Genomic DNA, 21,464 nt, shown 5'->3' on the forward strand with positions numbered 1-21,464 from the left:
TGAGGATAATGAAGCTGTGAGGTGCTGGATTAATGACTTCTATGTCGGCCAATGACACAGTTTCTCCTTCTCCAGTGGAGTCCTCACCACATATGCCCACACTGGAAGCTGGCCATTGGTGAGGAAAGCCATGGTTTATTCAGAGCAGCTGGGTGCAGATGCTAGGATTCTACTCATTACACACTGAGAACTGTGAGGGTTGATATTTTTAGACCCCCTCCCCCCTCCCCTCAGTTTGTGTTTCTTTTTTCACACTGTCCCTTTTTTTGGAGTCCTTAAAAAAAACGAATTCCTTTTGACAAGAGAAACCAAGGCGGCCGCCCTGACCTCGCCTGAGGATCACGCAGAATGCATCAAATCTCCATTATGAGACACCCACGACACTTAGCAGAGAAAAAGAGAAAGAGAGATAAAAATGAAAGCAATAGAGACAGAAAAAGAGAGAGAGAGAGAGAGAGAAAGAGGGAGAAAGCTAGAGAAGGAAAGAAATAAAGACAGAGACAGAAGAAGAGAGGGAGGGAGAGAGAGAGAGAGAGTGGGGCTTGAAGCAAACCCTGGGTGCCTTATTTCAATTACCAGTGTTAATGTGATTGGTCTGAGCAACAGGGAACAGCATGTAAAAATTAAGATAGCAGCCAGGTGTGCGAGGGGAGGAGACGAGTTCCAAGCCACTGTTTCACAACTGAGGAAGGGATTATGTCCTTTCTGTGAATTAGACCACTGCTCCAAAATGAAGCAATAAATATACATAACAAATATAACAAAGAAATATCACATACACATGTAGAGCTGCCAAAGGTAGCAAGGTTTCAGCAGACCACAGTGTGTGTCCTGCAGCTCCTCGGGGGAGGCCAGCGCAGTGTAGTGGAGTCTTTGGGAAACCGAACAGGAGGGCCTGCCTCAACCCTGGAGCGCCACAAAAACCAAACAGCATGCACTCGTCACAAACGCTTGTGCAGGATTTCCAACGATGGCAAGCGAAGTGACTGCTGCATTCCCACGCCGCGCGCCTCTGTTGCGACTGCTCGGGGCTCCCCCACACGTGCTCTAGGAGGCGTCGTGTAATCACGTTTTAATGAGTTTCCACACTAGGTGCTCCTCCCCACACAACCCCCACCCCCCAGGAGGGCCACAGAGGAGATGGAAACTAATCATAACTGAAACACAACACTGTCATTTCCACGGCGCTTCCGGCAACGAGCAGGAGAGGGAGAGGGAAAGGGAGAGGGAGAGGGAGCGACCAGTGGAAGGCTCCAGTTTTCGTTTGCAGTCACCTCAGCGACAAACCCAACTCCCAACAGACAATAATAAACTTCCTAGCCCCCCTCCCTTTCAATCCCCCTCTACAGAGCTGATCTCAAATGGCATTGCTGTTGGAGATAATTTAATTTCAATAATAGCGTGCAATGGCATAAACAACTATGTGTGACCTTTGGGGAGATTCTCAATTTCAGTGGGACAATATTAGGTCTTTAAAGCAGGATGGATCTCAGCTATCAAGGACCCCCCCAAAACCTCGCCCGCAGCACCGAAATCAACTAAATGAAAGAATGTGTGTTTCCTGAAGGTTAAACTAACTTAAAGTGCAAACAAACTTGGGAACAGTCGACTGCCATTGTTTATTATTTAAGCGGAGTTGCTCTATGACAGGGTTATGATGCAGGTGTGGGGCTAAATGTGTATGGCTAAGTCAGGCAGTAAATCCTTCAGTCCGGCTAGTTTTTCTCGCCAAGGTCAGAGAGTAATTAACTGCAGCCCCTACCTGAACGGATATGTAATTGAAGGCTCCATTACTGTGAGAGATTAGCAGGAAGAGATAAACAGCTTCACTTGCGACAGGGGGATTAGACATTAACGGGGAGAGGGAAGGCAATTACACCAAAAAGGAGAAGAAATTCTTGATATGCAAAAGGAGGCTTATCTGTGTGTCCAAAAGCTCACGTGGAAAGGCACAGGTGCTATGGAGGGGGCAGTTTTCCTACAGGGGAAGGCAGAAGGGATAAGACTGGCTTCAGTTAACAGCACTGTGCGGGTGGACCATAGGTAGAACAGGAACTGTCAAGTAATTGATCCTTCTCTGGTAATGTTAGCTCATGGTCGGCTATAGTCTTGTCTATTCTGAATAAATTCACTCCAAACCAGTACTCATAATCAAATTAAATCAAACTGTATTTATACGGCCCATTCCATACCAGGAGGTAACACAATGCACCTAACATAAATTTGCTACAATCATCCATAATGTCCAAATGTCAACCAAATGTCCACATTTATAACCATCCCTACAACTGGAGTGGTCACTCTTGACCAAATCTGAAAACATGGAGATCGTTTCTCAAATATCTCCCTAGGGGCTCAAATAGGTGAGAACTAAAAATTCCAAACCCCCTGCTTTGCACAGTTCTGTATCACATTTAGTTGCAATATCATAATGGTACCCTTTAGCAGAACCAGGCTATTCTGTTCCCTGCTCTCTGCTATAGGCATGTCAACACTCTCACTAAAACAAGAGGAAATTACAACAAATTCCACCCTATTCAATTGTGAAAGTCCTCTCTATGGCAGAGGTGGTGTAGACACACACACTCTGAAATTAACCTCTGCATTTAACCCATCCAGGGAAGTGACACACACACACACACAGTGAAGTGAAGTAACACTAACCCGGAGCAGTGGGCTGCCATTGGCGGCGCCCGGGGGGCAGTGATAGGGGTTAGGTGCCTTGCTCAAGGGCACTTCAGCCGTGGATGTGGGCATGGGAGAGCAGTGGTCTACCACTTCCCCCGCCCACATTTTTCCTACTGGTCGGGGATCGAACTGGCCACCCTTCGGTTTCCGGCCTGAAACCCTAACCAGTTGATAATCTTAAAACAAGAGGAGAGAGGGGTATTTAGATCACTGTAGGATCTACAGTGCCCTCCACAATTATTGGCACCCCTAGTGAATATGAGCAAAACCGGCTATGAAAAAATATGTCTTTGCTGTTTATCCTCTCAGTCTTTCACTCGAAATATACACAAAAATCTTACCTTTTCATTGAAGTAAAATTATGAAAAAAAAAAAAAAACATTGACATTAAAAAAAGATTTTTTTCCAAAAACATGTGTGCCACAATTATTGGCACCCCTTAATGTAATGTTTTGTGCAGCCTCCATTTGCCAAGATAATAGCTCTAAGTCTTCTCCTATAATAGGTGAAGAGGTTGGTGAACACATGGCACGGGATCTGAGACCATTCCTACATGCAGTATCTCTCCAGATCCTTCCGAATCTGAGGTCAAAGCTTGTAGACTTGGCTACAGTTCTTCCCACAGATTTCCTATGGGGTTTAGGTCAGGGGACTGTGATGGCCATGGCAAAACCTTTATTCTGTATTGTGAACCATTTTTGTGTTGATTTTGAGGTGTGCATTGGATCATTGTCCTGCTGGAAGGTCCAACCACGGCCCATTTTAAGGCTTACTGGAGGGGGCTGTTAGGTCTTCATTTAATATCTGTTGGTATTTGATGGAGTACATGATACCATGTATCCTAACAAGATGTCCAGGGCCTTTGGAAGAAAAACAGTCCCCCAACATCAAAGATCCGCCACCATACTTCACATTGGGTATGGGTTGCTTTTCTATATGGCTATCTTTCTGTCTACGCCAAACCCACCTTGATGTTTGTTGCCAAAAAGCTTTATTTTGGTCTCATCTGACTATAACTCGATCCCATTGAAAGTCTGACTTACATTTGGCAAACTGTAGGCGCTTTTGTTTGTTGTTGATTGACAGCAGAGGTTTTTTTCTGGCAACCCTCCAAAACAACTTGTGGTGATGTAGGTGGCGTCTGATGGTAGTTTTGGAGACTTTCTGACCCCAATACTCAACTAACCTCTACAATTCTCCAGCTGTGATCCTTGGAGATTATTTTGCCAGTAGAACCATCCCCCTCACGGTGCGTGGGGTCAATGTACAGACACGTCCTCTTCCAGGCTGATTCTTAACATCTCCTGTCGCTTTAAACTTCTTAATTATTTCCATGATAGTGGAAATGGGTATTTTCTTGTGTATTGTCCATGTTTTGGGGAAAAATATTTATTTAAATGTCAAAAGTTTTTTTTTTCTTTCAATAATTTTACTTCAAAGAAAAGGTCAGATTTTTGTGAATATTTTGAGTGAAAGACCAAGAGGATAAACAGCAAAGACATATTTTTTATAGCCTGTTTAGCTCATATTCACTAGGGGCAGTGTTGGGGAGTAACGGAATACATGTACCGGCGTTACTTATTTAGAATACAAATTATGAGTAACTGTATTCCGTTACAGTTACAATTTAAATAGACGGTATTCAGAATACAGTTACATTGTTGAAATCAATGGATTACATGACGGTGCTTATCTGTTTCACAAGTTTATTCACTCTCAATAAATGAAGGCAACTTGATGCATTTCCCAGAAGCCCCAAAATGAAAATTGATGAAAATTAGATATATGCGTGATCAGTGGCTGCTAATGCAGAAGGAAAATGAGCAGCCAGAGCCACGGCAGGAATGCTTTTCTATCCTGGAAATTCTAACAGCATTTCACGATAAAGAAAGAGAAGGGAGAACGTAATAAAAGACTCCACCTCCAACCTGAAGAAGCATCTTAAAGTAAGTTTATTTTTTGAATTAGCTAAGGGCAGTCATCTGCTTTAGTTTAACTGGTCACCTTGCTAGTTTATGTGCTGAATGAATAGCCCCGGAGCCGTGGAAAGTCCTGTTTGTCATGCTATCTTACGTTAGCTAAAATTAGTTTGTGTTCGCTTAAATGCTCTTGTAAGGGCAAATGCTACACCCAGGTCGCTGCGCTCATCTAGTGAGCGTTGTCTGGCACTGCCGCCTGTGCAAGCACGGCAATCCAAACTATTCTCATTTGTAGTTCCACGTTGCTGGAACGAACTGCCTAGCACTGCCAGAGTAGGGGCGTCCCTCTCTACCTTCAAGAAGCTCTTAAAGACCCAACTCTTCAGAGAGCACCTCCCTTCTTAACTGGCACCTTGGCTTTACTTGCACTTGACAGTCCCGCATGTCGTTTTCTATTTCCTAAAAAAAAGTAGTATTTATTGCTACACCAGGTTGTATTGCTCTTAGCTTGACTGTTCTCTCTTTTGTACGTTGTACGTTTGGACAAAAGCGTCTACTAAATGACTAAATGGAAATATAAATGTAAACTGCGGTTAGATTTTTGAAGTATGCAGTTTGGGACTACAAACTAAAAAAAAATTACATTCAGCCAGTTGGAACAGAAGAACACACCAGAAAAGGCCTGTTTAGTAAGCAGGATTCGATGGCCGCATTTCCTACACTTATAAAATGCAATTCAATGTGGAAGTATTCCAAGTATTCAGAATACGTTACTCAGATTAGTTAATGTAACGGAATACGTTACAGAATACATTTTTGGGCATGTATTCTGTATTCTGTAACGGAATGCATTTTGAAAGTATCCTTCCCAACACTGACTAGGGGTGCCAATATTTGTGGAGGGCACTGTATGCTATGCTATGTCCTACGTGAAATTATACAGACAGCATTAATAATGCTCACCAGAGTGAGCTTTTGTGCTCTTTTGTCCAAACATAAACATCGACACTGAGTGTGTGTTTACGTTGATGATGTATCAATGTTTGAAGGGCTCTAAGCTAAGGCACTGCCTGCTACAATATGGTATAAAAGCAAAACCAGAATCAAGTTAATGGCAAAACAATGCTAAACTAATTCTGACAAACAAAACAGTCATGCTTGTTTGGCGGTGCAGTGTGAAACACCAGATGTTTTCGCCCGTTGAGGGCTCACGACAAGCGACAGCTCACGTATTGTGACTGCCAACTCCGAGACGCGCCGCTGCCAGGTCCAACACTCCACATCTGTTTACAGAGGTAGCTAAGCCTTTATTTACAGTCAAAAAAACGGGTATTGGCAGCCAAGATAACATCACATTGTTTTACTGTGGTTTCGTTCCAAACACGCATAGTGTGAAGGAGAAAGCAACACTCACATACTAGAATGTGGGTCTGTGTGTGTGTGTGGGTTTTTTTTATTCAAGCAATTGGAAAGCCACTACCTCTATCCCTAAGTAAAAACATGAGGCTGATAATAAAGCCTGCACACCGGAGGGCACAAGAACTTCACATGAGGATCAGTTGAGTCGTGTGTGCTAACCACTGTACCGACCAGGGTTAGAGCACCCTGGCGCTGCAAGCAAGCAGAACCAACAAATTCATCTCTTTGTCCAGCCTGGAACGAGCCTTAGTTCAGAGAGTGAAAAAAAAAGAAAAAAAGCACTGGTCCATGCTCGAAGTGATGGGGCATATTAGAGCATCATTAGCCTTATTCAATGAGAGGATGCAATCTAAAAGCCTACTTAGCATGTATCTGCCATCTCCACCCTTCCCCATCGGAGGTAGAAAAAACAGAGATGCCACGGGAGGAATGTAAAGCAGGTAGGGGAGGACTATACCGTCTGCAAACAGCCGCTTGGCTCCTCTAAACTCAAGGCCTGGCCCAAACCCAGCCGGTGCCTGGCCTCATTATGAGGGGAGACCCACCTGGGGAAACAGCAGGGTGGCTTCAAGAGGGTTATTTTAGTTTTGGAGCGGTGGAGGGGGAGGGGAGTGGTGGATAAGACAGAGACAGTACTGCTGGATCTTTAGGTTTTCTGCCACATGAATCTGATCAATGAGCAGTACCTCCCCCTGAGCCATCCCCCAAGAGAGCCTCTAACCATACACTCCATGGGTTTAACGCTGGCACAGAGGCCAGAGACCACTGGAGGTATACATGCAGTGCGACCAGAAGGTGCGCTTCTCTTCCCATCATTCAAAAATCTGGTTAAACATTCAGCAGCAGCTTTTTTGGGAGGGAGATAATTGTTCCAGAAACAATGCGCTAGGCAGCAGAGTAGGTTTGACTGGCAGCAAAAAAAAAATCACAACTGCGCCATCCTGCCAGACGGCACTGACAGCGTCCTCCTGTTGGAATCCACAGTAGGATCGTTGTCTTCCTCTTGCTGAGCACACCCTCCTTTTCTCCTTCACCTCCAACATGTCATCCCTCCTGTTGAAATGGTTCCCACTTCACCATTCTCACCTTCAACAATCTGTCTGCCCCCCACCACCTCAAAGTTGCAGCAGCGATGTGACCTCCATCTCACACCACAAAATGATGGAGTGAAAAGAAACATTAGTAGATTAAAAAGGCGTGTGGACCACATATGGTTTTGAGGGTGAGTGACCACGGTCATTCGCTACCTCTGCTCTCTGCTCGCATCAATTCAAAAGGATAGTGTTCCTTGGTAAACTTTCAGATTCATGTAGGAGAGTGTGTCGGCGGATGAGGGATGTGTGTTTTCAGGGCTAAGGGAATCAGACATTCTGAGGAGATTTTTTTTTCTCCTTCTCTTTTTTTCCCTTACACAATGTGTCTGAGCTCTTCGCCTCTGAAGCAAAGCTCAAGAAACTCTCCAAATCCATCGAGGCTTCCCCTGCAGACGCCAGGCGGCTTACGGGGGACAGAGTGCTTCCCCACTTCAATGGGGGCTCAAGAGCAGAAAATCAACTTAAAGCAAAATCTTAGGGGCGCTCATCAAGATGGCACACTTACCTTCCCTACCCCACCCCCAAAATACTTTCTGGATGCAAAGTTTTACTCTTCCCAAAATGGAGAGGATTTAAATGAGTTGAAGCAGAGAATGGGCAGGACTCCATTGGCTGTGTGTGTTTGTGTGTGTATGTGTGTTTATGAGTGAGAGGAAAGCTGGGTGTATGTGTGTTTGTGTAAGTATGTGTATGTGTGTAGGGGGATATCTTCCTACACAGACAGGGCTCACTGCTGGCTGAAGAGTAGTGAGAAGCCCAGTGCACGGGACCTGATCCTGGCCAGAGAACACTGGCTGGCATGACACACAGACAGAGATGGGAGGAGACAGTGAGGGGAACAGAAATTGGGAAGAGACGAAAGAGGGCATCAGACATCTCCTAGATCTCCTTGCTTTCCTTCCCATTCTTAATTAAATTAAATTAAACCAATTCATTATTTATATAGCAACAAAACAATACAATTGTCTTAAGGTGCTTGTAATGTACAGTCAAAAACTTTTGTGAATCTGTCCTGATTAACCATTTTGAATAGACGTTTTTTATTCTGTTGCACCCGTTCTGTGCTGATGTATTTGAACTGCTTACGTAAGACTGTGCATTCGTTTGGATCATATTTATTGAACCGTGATACCACATTCCACTTTAACTCAGTTGACTCAGTTGTTTAACTTTTAACGTTCTGCACACACATAGACTTGGTGCCTTGAAAAGACCTCAAGAGCAGCTGAATCAGGTAGATAGAAGCTGTGTGCAAATAACACGAGTCTGGACACGAGTCTGGTGGTGAGGTGACCCTTACGTTAAGGGTTATACCACAATGAAACTGTAAGGGGCTAAAAAGACCACAGGCAGTGTTGTTGGGGGGGGGGGGTTGTGGGTATTGGGACCGTGGGCCCTATCTTGCCGATCAGAAACGCAAGTAGGACGGCGCCAAGCGCAAGTAGCTGTGTGGGCGGCTCTATGGCGCAGTTGCTATTTTAACGGCGGAAAAAACACACTTGCGTCCAGCGCAAGAGTCAAAAGGGTTGGTCCAAAGGAGGTTACTCAGCCATAGGTGTGGTTTGGGCGTAATATGCAATAAACCAATCCGAGCGTCATTTCACATTCCCTTTAAGAGCGAGGAGCGCATAGTCCATAGCGGCTTGTTATTTTGATGGCGGAATTACCTGGTGGAAGACCGGAAAAGTTCACAGCCGAGGAGACCGACGTGAGATTTACACCAATTTTTTGGCAAGCCATATATAATTACAAGGAAAATAAAGTGTTTACCACTTGAGGAAATCATTGTGATATCCATATCCAAGATATTTTAAAAATAGGCATACATCTAGCGTAGCCTACACATTGACCCAAATGATTCAGGTTAATTGAAGCTGCGTGATATTTGATTTATTGTATGGCTTTGTAAAAAGCCGGGAGATAGATATATATGGGGATGCGAGAAACCCTCCAAAAGTAAGCAAAGTCAAGCAAGCATGTCAAGATATTGCCGTGATTGTTTCTGCAACGGGGCACCCGAAAACGTTGCCGAAAACGCTATAATGACGTCCGGAGACGTGGGACATCCAAGCTGGAAGGTAACACACGTTCTCGTGCCTTCACGGGAGGTGGATCTGCCTCGACCCAGGATCTGACGGCAGCAGAGGACATCGCCACGTCTACCCTCACGCCTGAGAGCCTGCAGGGATTTGGGGGCATGGAAATCGGCACCCAAGCCAGTGCACCAGCTGTCCAAACCCAAGGTACATAAATAAAGTCCACATACACAAAGATGAGTTTACAAGATTTATAATAATACTGGCATTAAATAAATGCAACAAAGCCATACAATAAATCAAATGTCACGCAGCTTCAATTAACCTGAATCATTTGGGTCAATTGTGTACGCTAGATGTATGCCTAGTTTTAAAATGTCTTGGATACGGATATCACAATGATTTCCTCATGTGGTAAATACTTTATTTTCCTTGTAATTATATATGGCTTGTCAAACAATTGGTGTAAATCTCTCGTGAAGACGAAGTAAAGTGTAGCCTATAGGTCCTATACTGTGCGGGCAAGCACATGCGCCCTTAAAATAGCGTTCTGAATACGCGTTACAGACTTTAGACATTGCGCCTCACATTAGACCAGCTTTTTTTTGGTCAATGGCGCACGGCGCACGGCGCACGGCGTTGTTTTGAAACTGCAAAATACCACTTGCGCCAGAGAAACGCCTTCTCTGTTCCGCCCCCGCCCATGTCGACGCAAGTTCATTTCGAAGCGCGCCTCTGGAGGGAAAATCGCGCTGTGCGCCGGGTGCAAGATAGGAATTATACATGCGTCGGTGACAATGTCAATTGCGCTGGGTGCAAGATAGGGCCCCGTATGTTTAATGGAAGATGAAGTGCGACAATCAGGGATAAAGTAGACCAACCAACAGGATTGATGATGGTAATGTACTAATGAAGTAAGGGCCATAGTGCTGTGCGGCTTGATTGACTTCCATAACATGCTACATGGAAGAGTGAAAAGATGTCCCACAGTCATCCTATGCAATTCTATTCTAGACTGATTTCGTTGCTAGGGTTTTTTGATGTGTTTGTTTATATTAAAAGGTGTAATCATTGATGCTGGTGAAACACTTGATATTTTAACTGTGTACTCCTCCCTTAAGTGCTATTGAAGCAACGTTGGCGTACAAGCACTTGTTGTTTTTGATTGGCTGGAATAGTGGAATAAATGTTCGGTGTCAGCCACTTTGTTTTTATCCCACTAACAGAGCCAGGACAACGCACAAACAGTTTCCTGAGTGCACTCACTGAATGGAAAACTAGAGGAATGTGAGGAAAATTACCTAGTGTATTATAATCAAGTACTACATCTTAAGGGTCTGGAAAGTGCACACAAATGCCATGAAATGCCTGTCTGGGGAGTACTGGGGAATTCTGTTTTGTTCTTGCTTACAAAACTAGATCATCAGGATACTCAAGGTCTACAAGGTCGTTTTTTTTTTTTTTTACAAGACAAAGTGCACCTCACTCTCCTCTCTTTCGGGGCTGCAGAATACGTCCCAATGAAAGCATGCAGCAGACTGTTGTTTGTGTGCCCATTTCAAGGCCCTTTACAAAAGATCCACTTTAAACTAAAATATGGTGCTTCAATCAAGAGCTCTTTCTCAGCAACAATAACCTTCTGGCAAACATCTGAGAGGCAAAACTAGATTCAGCGGCCTGACTCACCGCACCCAAACAAATAATAGACGCATTCATAAAGAGCAACCCTCTCAAAGTGCTTCAGACTAGTAGAGCTGGCCAATTATGAATGTAGTACTGGGGCCAATAACAGAGGGAAATAATTATTTATTTATGTATCATTTTTTACAGGAGAGACATTTTAATCCCTCAAAGCCCATTCATCTATTCTGTCAGTGCCAAGTCCAATTTTGGATTAGACAGTCAAGACCAGCGGCTGCTACCGACACAGTGGATTTCATGTCGAGGCATCTCTCGCATACCTGATGCAGCTGTAGTGCTTGAACGTGCTGGCCGCCTTTTGACATTCCAGACACAACTGGATAGCACCTGGATAATCTTCCTCCTACAAACACCATGAAAGAAATAGAGAGAGAGAGAGAGATAGAGAGGTGGGAGAGAGAAAGAGACAAAGAAAAAGGGAGGACAGACAAGGAAAGAAACAGAGAAACATATGAAGCATGAGAAATGTCAGAACTACTGAGACCTAACATATGACTTGAAAGCGGAACCTAATGCTTACCAGTGGTGGGGTTTGTATAAAAAAGAAAACATCCAGTTTGTTTAAAACCTACATCTTACTACCTTACAAGGATGACAGAATACGGCGAGGCTTACAGAGCATCTGTGAATCCCTTCCCACAAGCCTTTGAAATTGGATGTGCCTCTAGCAAGACTGAGGCAAGCTGGCTTTTAACATTGTGGTTAGACATGCAGTTTCTTCAGAAGCTGGTTTTGCTGCAACATAGGGAACATTTCCTCAAGTGCCGTTTGACCTATGCTGCCTTTCGCTCTCTGATCCACTATTATGGACATGGAGTGGTCGGGGCCAGGAGACTCACCTCTAGCATCTCACTGAGCCTCACGTCCGTCCGTTGCTGCAAGGAACAAGCAGAAAAACAAAGCAGACGGTTAGGGGACTCACGTCTAGGTCAACAGAGAGAAACGAGAGCTTGAATCATCACACAAAGCAATTCACGGTATGAATCTATCGATACTTTTCCTTAAATTATATTTATTTTTCCAGTTAGCACTAGTGCCTAGCTCTACATGTTGAGCTGATTGGAGCCCAAGAAGAAGGATCCTACCAGGGTCTTTATGGTCCTTAGTGACTTAAGTAAGCCTGTCAGCAGCGTCCTCCTCCTCTGATTGGCCAAGAGCCCCAGACTGGCCTCAGTGAAGCCCTCTTTAGAAAAGCTTAGCTGCCTAAAAAACAAGGCAATCCATTTCAATTACATGAGGCATGACAGCAATTAACGGAAAATATTTTATTAGTTCTGATGATCCTACAGAACTGAATTTGTAGACCTTCTCATGTATTAGTGAGTACTCCAGTAAATGCAGACTAAGCCTATCCACTTGTTCCTCCACCAAGGACACTGTAACCTACCATCAGCTCCCAGCATTAAAGGATGCAAGCACGGCAGGCTTTGAGTGTTCTGGGAAATTTGAACTATGACATTGGTACAGATTGGCCCATGTCTCCTCCCCAGAGCTCTAGGCTGTCCTAGAGATCAGGGTGCCACCAGACAAACACTCACTCACCTCCTGGCATTGGTGCAGATGACCGCGGCCAGCTGCAGGTTGGTCTGCAGTGACGTCACTCTCTCCAGCTCCTGACATGAAAAACAAACACAAAAAAACACACATTGGACACAGACGTGTTTCAGAAAAAGCTTTTATCCTAAACAGCGCTGCTGTTCCAGTTTTCGGGCGTTATTCTGTGAGAGTGGGGTTATGGTCTCCATTAATGAGTTCAGTGAGGGTACATCTTGTTACAGGGCTCTGTTTCTCTGCGACCCATGCCAAACCCACCACCCACTTTCTTTTGCCGACAATTCAAACTGCAAAATGATATGCCAGTGGTTGCATTACTCCTTTTGTTTGCTCCCTTAAACTTTCTAAAAGAGAGAGGTAGGGGAGGGGAGGGAAGAGTGGGTGATGCTTTAAGCAAAAAGGGCAGCTTTTTAAGTTTGGACAGGCAGCTCTGCACCTCACGGAGATAAAACATGCCCCGAATACAGAAGAAGCCGCTGAGCTAATCGCCCAAATGACAATTTCTCCAGCACCCACCCCTCCCTCCCGCTATACTTCCATTTTCCTCTCTTTCTGTCTGTCTCTTTCTTTCTTTCTCACGCTCTTGAAGAGCCAGCTGTCACAGCCCGAGGTTTGAAAGCATGCTGTGTGACCTCGTCATAGGACATACAGCCACTAAACCACGAGGAAGAGAAAGTGCTCAGAGAGGAAAACGGTACAGCGATAAAATCATTATTTGTAGAGCGAATATGAGGTGGAGAAAATCAATGCCACGCTGAACCGCCGGCAATGTGGCAACAAACAGGTCCTTTCTTCCCCTGATGTCACAAGGAAGACCTTTCAGATGTCAGACCTTAAGTAGTCACTGTCTTGTTGGGGTTAAGGTAACGCAACAAGACTCTACCATATACTACAAGTGAATCTTCTTACAGTCCATTTTGAAAAGGCCATTAACGAAATGTTCAAACTGCAAACGAATGAACAAACCAACGAGGAGGCTCGCGGCATGTTTTCTTAAGAGGATCGCTCAAGCACAGGCCAGGAAAATGAGGAGAAGACAAGAGCGGGACATATTTCAGTTGAAAAATAGCTGAGCATTAAAAACGTGCTTAAATCACTGCGAGGAGAACAGAGGTTAACAGGAGGGCGCGGGCAAACTGCATTGGCTGTCTGACACGGCTTACTCTCTCAAAACCCTCTAGTTTTTTTAAAAGCATCCCAGAACAAACAGCGCACACCCCGAATCTCCCTCAAGTACCCTTGGAAGTGCCCTTTTTGTGACCCTTTGGTGAGTCATTGAGGGCACTCAGTAGGGAGTGAGAGGCGTAGGATGTGGATTAAGACCTAGTCAAGCACAGTGAGTCATGGTCTCCCAGAGCCCCCGAATTTAGGCAGTCCAGTCCACTTGGCAAAAAAAGAAAAAATAGGAAGAAGAAAGAAAGGATGATGGCCACGCGATGGAGCTGTAGATTACTTCCATGGAGTATTTATGGCTCTCTATAAGCCGTGGGCCTGTGGCTCAACAACCCACTCAGTCAGAGCAGCTGGCGGTCAGGAAAGCATTAGCGTTAACAGTGTCAGGATGGCATAAGGGCACCCTACCCTGAACCTGACAACCACCCCAAGATGACATTCCACTATAATTCAGTATTATTCCCTTACATTCTACCAACATGTCTTTTTTTGACGTATCCAAAGTATCCAAAAGCCTATTTTCCTATTTTCAATTGGGCTTCTTTTGTTGGACAGATTTGGGGAAGCCTGGAGGGTTATTTAGAACCCCAGAAACTAAAACCTCTTCCAGATGCAACGCTGTGCATGGATCTTATTCAAAACATTTCCAGCAAACTCCCCAAACTCTTCTGCTGCATATCTCTTGTCTCCCTGAGGAACCACAGGACAAATGTCAAGGTCAGCCCCTCTGGTACAGTCACTTGGGGCTTTCAAAAGACGCTTTATCCTCAAGCTCTTCACTGTTATCCTCCTGACAGTGGTGCATTGCCTATGCATTGAAAGCCAGCAGGTGTTCAACAAAGGGGTGCTCTGGGATTTCAAAATGGAAGTGTGAGAAGCTGAACATTTCCCTTCTCACCGTTACAAACATTCCGTACGGGTTTATGTGCTTTACCGCGACAGGCGGGAGTAAGAGACGGTGACTTCATTCATTGACACACACGCACGCACGCAGCCACCATTACATAGCATCATCACATAATATGTGAACCCTGAACATTGTTGAGAGTGTTGGGGGGTGTTTGGTGGGTTTGTTGTGCTTGTTTGTTGCACTGTGTAAGTTTGTAATGATGTTGGGTGTTTACCGTAAGTTTGGTGAATTGTTTGGTCTGTCGCGATATACAAAATTCATACATGATATTTGCATACACCTGCTGTTGCTCAATTACACTGATATCCATACTGTTTACCCACCATCTCATTCATCTATCATGTGCATTGCAATAGAATTCATAAACTGGTAAACATGTACTCACACTTCCTTGTTCTCACGCTCACGCACTTACTGGTCCCATCGCGAAAGCGCGCTCGCGGTGGAATGTCACTTTTACATTGTGTCACCAGTGGAGGGAGCGGGGCATTAGGTCACAGGGGTGTTTGTCATGTTCACATTTCACGTTCGTAATTACTGTGCATTGTAGGGTTATTTACTGTTGGGTTAAGTGGTGATTCAAAGCATAACCATACATGTGTTAATTAATAGACATTTCATGTGTTAAATAAGGATTGTTAAGAGTGAGCCAGATGTGCTTGGTTTCCCCATATTCATGGCTCAGCCCTATGAGGCCAATTAGTGGCAATAGATAGGCCTTCTTAAGAGGCTAGCTGAGTGCCATTCGGGGAGTGAAGGTAGAAGGACAGCTTTCCTGCTGAGAGGAGCTGTGTACAGAGGTAATACTGTGGAGCTACATTTTGGATATTGAATCTTTGTTTTGTTTGAAGTACTTTGTTTTGTGCTGTTATTACTTTTGCTAAAACCCTAATTGGGAAAGAAAATAAATCTTTTTGCATTTAAAACGTAAACCACTGCTCCTGCAAGTCTGTTTTCCACCATCTCCAAAGTCCACATCCCTAATCGTGGGCTGGCCGCGGCGGTCACTCACAGGAAGGGAAAATATAAAAAGCAGAACAGTCTGTGGTCTTAACCAATACGGCTCTCTCTAAGACAGGAGAGCATTTGTGTGTGTATGTGTGTACGGAGTTGAAAAACAGTGCAATTTCCAAACCAATTTCAACAGGGCCACTATCTAAAGCGCAATGACCAAGAGTACAAAGGAGGTGCAATGAGAGCCTGGTTTAATAGACAAACGTTCAGCACAGGAGCACCTGTGTCCAGTGATAAATAAATAAACTGTGGGCCGAGACCATTTCATTTCTCTTCATTTTGTTACCTGACAGGGTATCTGGCTGTGATTCATTAGGACTTGCACTCCTGCTGTGGGCCATCTCCTCCACCTGACAGACCTTCCATACCGGCTAGTTTGGGCACCTAATTAAACGTCCTCTGTTTTAGCTCAAAGCCGATAAGTATCTGGAAACCACGAGGGATGGAGAGAGGCCACCTTCAAGATGGTCCACAGCAAGTTCAGCAACCACTGTTTTCTGTGGATCCAGTTCATCCCTTTCCATTCCACCACTCCAGTTATTAAAGATTGGTTGCATGATGCAGAGGCCACCATGTTATAATACGGTGGGAAAACGTCGCTTGAGGAGGTAGAATCAATTCAGTCTAATGATTGTGTGAGTGTCTGGGGCAGCACAAATGGGAATTGCAAACCTGTATTTTGAACTCTTAATCCTGAGTGAGGGTCCTGGCATAATAACTGTTATTGCCTTTCCTCAAGGCTGAGATTGCTTTTCGACATGTGAGAGATGGAAACCAGCTCTGGGGTTGAGTTTAAGCCTTAACTTAAAAGACACAGTGAAATCATTCGGGGACAAAACTCTAGCTTTTGGTCTTTCTTTCCCTCTCAGGTCAATATTAGTCAATGTTATCAGAGGAAGAGAAGAACATCTGAAAAATATATATACATAGAGAGAGAGAGAGAGAGTGTCATCAGAGAAGGACAGTTTTTTAAAGTGATTTTACACACGGAGACACCTAATCTAAGCATTGCCCTCCATGTCCCTAGTCAATTAATCGCTCAACTACATGCTGCACTCCGCTCTGGTTGCTGATTTGTAGACTGACGCAAGCGCCAGACCTTCTCAGGCTTGAGAGGTACCGCTAATCAAGCCCCTCCATGACTCCAGAGTCCCCTATGCCAAGAGGCTCGGCGTACGGCCTGAAAGTGGTGAATCCCACTATAGCCGTGATCAAAGCCTACCACACAACAGGCCCCTAAGTTGTGTGTGCGCCAGAGACGGGGGGGAAGAAGACATTCTCAAAGTGATCCTATTAGGGATCTGAGGGAAGGTAGCCGCAGGCAAAAGAGACGAGACATCCCACTTCCTTTCTTCTCTCTCCCTTTGATGATCCCAGGAAAAAGGACCGAGGAAGTATGGAGGAAGCGATCACTCGAGATAAAAAAAAATAAAAATGACGTCAAAATTAAAGGTAGGGAAGCTATTCCTGACATACCCATCAGACATGGTGTCAGCCATTAATGTAAAGAGGTGATTTATACCTTTTGTTAGGGTGTGCTATAAAAAGGCATCGTTCGCAGGGGTGCATCGGCTAGGAAAACACATACTGCCAAGTAGACAAAAGCACGCGTGAAAGGGCTGGAGGATTAGCAGCAGCAGCAAAACACACAATCACCTGGGTGCATTTCTAGATATGAGTCAGACAGACAGACGGAGAGGCATGGGAGAGATGTGTAGGCTTGTTTTAGAGTGTGACTGACCCTGACGCAAATGCTCTCGTGCAGACAGCTGCTCCAGCTGGTGTGGGCAATTATTGAGACGATTTTTTTTAATGCAGAAACACTTTGAGTCCCCCATTCAGATCTTGAAGGTAAAAATGTGCAGGATTGTGTGTGTGTGTGTGTGTGTGTGTACGTGAAAGAGACAGACAGACAAAGACAGTGAGATGACAGGTTCATAACGATCACTTACCTTAACATAGGAGGGCTGCTTCTCCAGGATTAGATCAGCAACCTTTTTGGACACCTATAGAAAAATTACAAAAGGGGTCAAAGCTCATTTCAGGACCATAAGACATATTGTCAACACTCTATGCACGGCTGGAAATCCTGACAATTCCACTGTCCTGGAGAGAGAATTGTTTGAGTCCTTATCTAGCATCCTCCAGGAACTCAAATCTTATCATCCACCATAACGTCCTACACCAGAGCTGAAAGGGTTTGGAAAGCAAATTCAAATTCTCTAAACAGCTGAATGTTAAGCACTTGAAAACAAATCTCAACAATTTGTCTGTGAAACAAAAAAAAAAATCACATTGGATCCTACGTCAAGGTCAAAGAGAAATACTGATAGTGAGATAGAAAACAGCTTGAGATGCCGTGGATATTTTCAGCGAGAGCCACACGTGGGCAAAGAAACACACATAGATGCATCCTTCGGGGAGGACTAACAAAACAAGACTTTCAGAATGAAACCACTGATGGACAGAGTGAGTCACACCCAAACACACAACTGAGTAAATATGGGGCCCCTGAATGCCACTTCAGCTTCCAGTCGAGATACCTAAATCGGGGCAAAGTGAGCGCTTCACACACAACACAATGCCGTAGGTGTTATGAACAGCGTGAACTGAGCACTGGGGGTGATGGAAAGCAAGCCTGATGCCAAAAATAAGGTCAGCGAAGAGAAGAAAAAGGGACAAAAAGTGAAATATAAACAGAAGGTGTGAGACTTGGGTTGTGCGGTTTGGGCTGTGTGCTATGAAACAGAGAGCGTGGCATGCCCATCACCATGGCTGCAGCTCTTTCTCCCTCTCTCCCTCCCTCTCTCCCTCTGTCTTTCTACCTCTCTTTTACTCTCTTTCTCCCTCTCTTTCACTCTCTTCCTCTCTTCCTCTCTCTCTCTTCTCTCTGGACAGACTAATGGCGTGGGATGGGATGGGATTGGATACACTGAAACTGAATGTAAGGGGAGTGGAGCAGATGGTGGAATCAACAGAGCAACAGAGTGTGCCAGCAGAAGAGACAGAGCCATAAGCTGAGGAAGACTGACAGCTAAAGGAGAGGAAGGAGGGAGGGAAGAGGAGAAAGAAATAGAGAGAGTGATAGGCAGGGAGGGGGAGAAAGAGAGAGAGTGATAGGGAAGGAGAGTAAGAGAGCGAGAGAGACGGACGGGCATAATCTTCATGTCCGGGAGCCAGAACTGGACAAACAGTACGGCTGGGCCCTCCAGGCTCCTGTACTTTCCCACAAACGCCCTCCCGACCCAAACACAGTTCGCATATCACAGGGGACTGCCGGTCATGGAAACCGGACCGTGACATTCATTCATTGGTCAGTCAGGTCTGCCTGTCTGATTCCAGCTCACACCACCCCACTGTGTGTGCAAGGATCAGCTGTGAAGTTGAACTTGATCCCATTGCGCCACCTATTGGCCATGTGGGTTTTACATAATCTACACAACAAACAAAAAAGAAAAGAGACCCGAAATCTGACTACTCTGGTATGCTAATGTCCAGCCCAGCCTCTGCTCTGCATCTAGCTGAAGCCGCTGGGCAGCAGATCAGCTAATGAGATCACTAACAGCTTCTGGCCCGTGGAATTGAGCTGAGCCGATGGAGAGGGCTGACGGGAACATTAGTCATAATGAGTAAACATTGCCTGGATTAACACCCATTGCAGTGTGCTGTTGGTTAGTGGAAAAAAACGAAGAAATACGCGTCCATCTCAAAGGGAAGACCACACTTGAGTCATAAGAGAAAGTGAGTGGAGTTCAGAGAAAGGCTGCAGGGGGAGGGGGGGTGTTGATGTGTCTGTTCTGTCTCTTCATTGATTGCAAGCAAAAGGGTGCATGTGGAGTAAAACACAGTGGAGAGCCCAGTATGGGAGGATAAGTGAGTCGAGTGCCACTTGCTCGCCACGTATTGAAAGTGTGGAGAGTTTCACAAAGCACACTGCTAATACACCAACGCATGCAATCACATACATAGCTGTGTACACACTGTCTCACACATGTATGCACACACATGAACTCTCACACACACACACACACACACACACACACACACACACACACACACACACACACACACACACACACACACACACACACACACACACACACACACACACACACACACACTCTCTCTCTCTCTCTCTCTCTCTGGGGAACATTCGCATCCAGCAGGTACTTTTGATTAGAAATCAATTAAACATGGCCTGCTGCTGCTAAATAGTAGTAAACACATCTCTGTCTCTAATGACTGCAGATCTGTGAAGTGCAAGAAGGAACTACCCTACACACACACACACACACACACACACACACACACACACACACACACACACACACACACACACACACACACACACACACACACACACACACACAGGCGCACGCAGTCTCACTCTATCTCTCACCCCCCTCTTTTTCATCAAACACTCAAGGATCTGCACACATGAGTCATCCATTAAATTAAACACTTTTGCTGTCGTTCATTTCACCATTCAATTATAAACAAACCTGAGAATTCCCTTCACAGTCAGGGTGACTTCTATGTAACTCAGCAGTACTGCAGTTTTGACAGTATTAACAGGCAGTCCTTACATAGAAGAGATGGTGAGAGAGGAGTGAAGAAAGAGAGTGATGAGACAGACAGATTGAGAGAGAGAGAGACATAAAAGACACAAAGGAGGAGGATACACAGAGAGATAATACAAAGAGAGAGAGAGAAAACACAAACAGACAGAGAGACAGAGAGAGAGAGAGAGAGAGAGCGTAGCCGGCGTAAGTAAACGTGCGGGCTAATTAAAGAGTCTACCAGCGTCACAGAGCCCCCAGGTCAATACCAACCAAGGGGTCGGAACTCATGCACTGGACCCACTGCATCGACTGCAATAAGGAGCAGATCAATCCATATGCACTTACAGTGTCTGTGTGTGTCTGTGTGTGTCTGTGTGTGTCTGTGTGTGTCTGTGTGTGTCTGTGTGTGTCTGTCTGTGTGTGTGTGTGTGTGTGTGTGTGTGTGTGTGTGTCTGTTTGTGTGTGTCTGTGTGTGTGTGTGTGTGTAGTGGCAGACTGATTAGTGATTAGGCCGCATGCAGATGGATGGATTCTGACAGCCACCATCCTTCCCTGCTGTAGTGAAGACTCGTCTACCATGAGTCTCCAGTCCTCTACTCTACTGTAGATAATAAAAGCACACAAATGTTTCGAAACAGACCCAAAAGTGTTTGTCTGCCAAACCTATCCAGGGGAAGGTGAAACCTGGGCTTACACAGCTGGTCGGTGACACTAACACTGTGACATAGGCCAAGGGCATGTGGAAGGCATCATGAACAAAACCATGTGTATACAGGTGTGTGTGTGTGTGTGTGTGTGTGTGTGTGTGTGTGTGTGTGTGTGTGTGTGTGTGTGTGTGTGTGTGTGTGCTAATTTGTTTGTGTGCGGATGAAAAATGCCAATGCCATGACAATTGCATGAGTCTTAAGACCAGGAGAGACTCTCCTCTCTCCAGGAGCCTGAGCGCGGGCCTACCGACCGTCTTAATCTGCTTGCCACTCAAAACAGCCGACAAGCAATTAGCCGGGTGATGAGCCGCTGCCAAAAAAGTGTCAGACCTGCCAGTCGTTCCCTCTCTCTCTCTCCAGGAGAATAGGCATCTGCTGCCAGCACCGGATCCTTCCGTCAGCTAATGCTGCACGGGCGCGGTAAAGGGGGTGAAGGCACTGGAGTGGTGTGCTACATCCCCAGCAGCATAGTCATTCAGCTAGCAAGGAATTAGAGATGAAATACGCAAAGCCTGAGAAAGGATTGAGGGAATTAAGACAGCGGGGGGGGGGGGGGGGGTCTCCATTAATTCGCTTCTTTAGAGGGGATGGTGTGCCGTGTTTTATATTTAAACGTCTATCGGAAGGGAAATGGTCGGCAGTATAGAGAGTGAGCGTCTTATTATTTCTCATAGGTCAGATCCAGCC

The 21,464-nt window shown here is 45.2% G+C and overlaps 1 protein-coding gene across 3 annotated transcripts in view; it reads right to left on the bottom strand.

Moving 5' to 3' along the window:
- Window positions 1-21,464, bottom strand: part of vps50 (VPS50 subunit of EARP/GARPII complex) — a 145,607-nt gene that overhangs the window by 109,941 nt on the left and 14,202 nt on the right. For all 3 annotated transcript variants that reach the window (XR_013968627.1, XM_080837448.1, XM_080837447.1), the window contains exons 5-9: window positions 17,461-17,514; window positions 12,400-12,470; window positions 11,943-12,060; window positions 11,697-11,732; window positions 11,118-11,200 (exon numbers count right to left, since the gene is read on the bottom strand). Coding sequence is in view for 2 of the 3 variants with exons in the window: in XM_080837448.1 (XP_080693574.1) it covers window positions 11,118-11,200; window positions 11,697-11,732; window positions 11,943-12,060; window positions 12,400-12,470; window positions 17,461-17,514 (362 nt within the window). In the remaining variant the exon portion in view is untranslated. The remainder of the gene's footprint in view (window positions 1-11,117; window positions 11,201-11,696; window positions 11,733-11,942; window positions 12,061-12,399; window positions 12,471-17,460; window positions 17,515-21,464) is intronic.

This window comes from Sprattus sprattus (assembly GCF_963457725.1).
Source record: "Sprattus sprattus genome assembly, chromosome: 4".
NCBI lineage: Eukaryota > Metazoa > Chordata > Actinopteri > Clupeiformes > Clupeidae > Sprattus > Sprattus sprattus.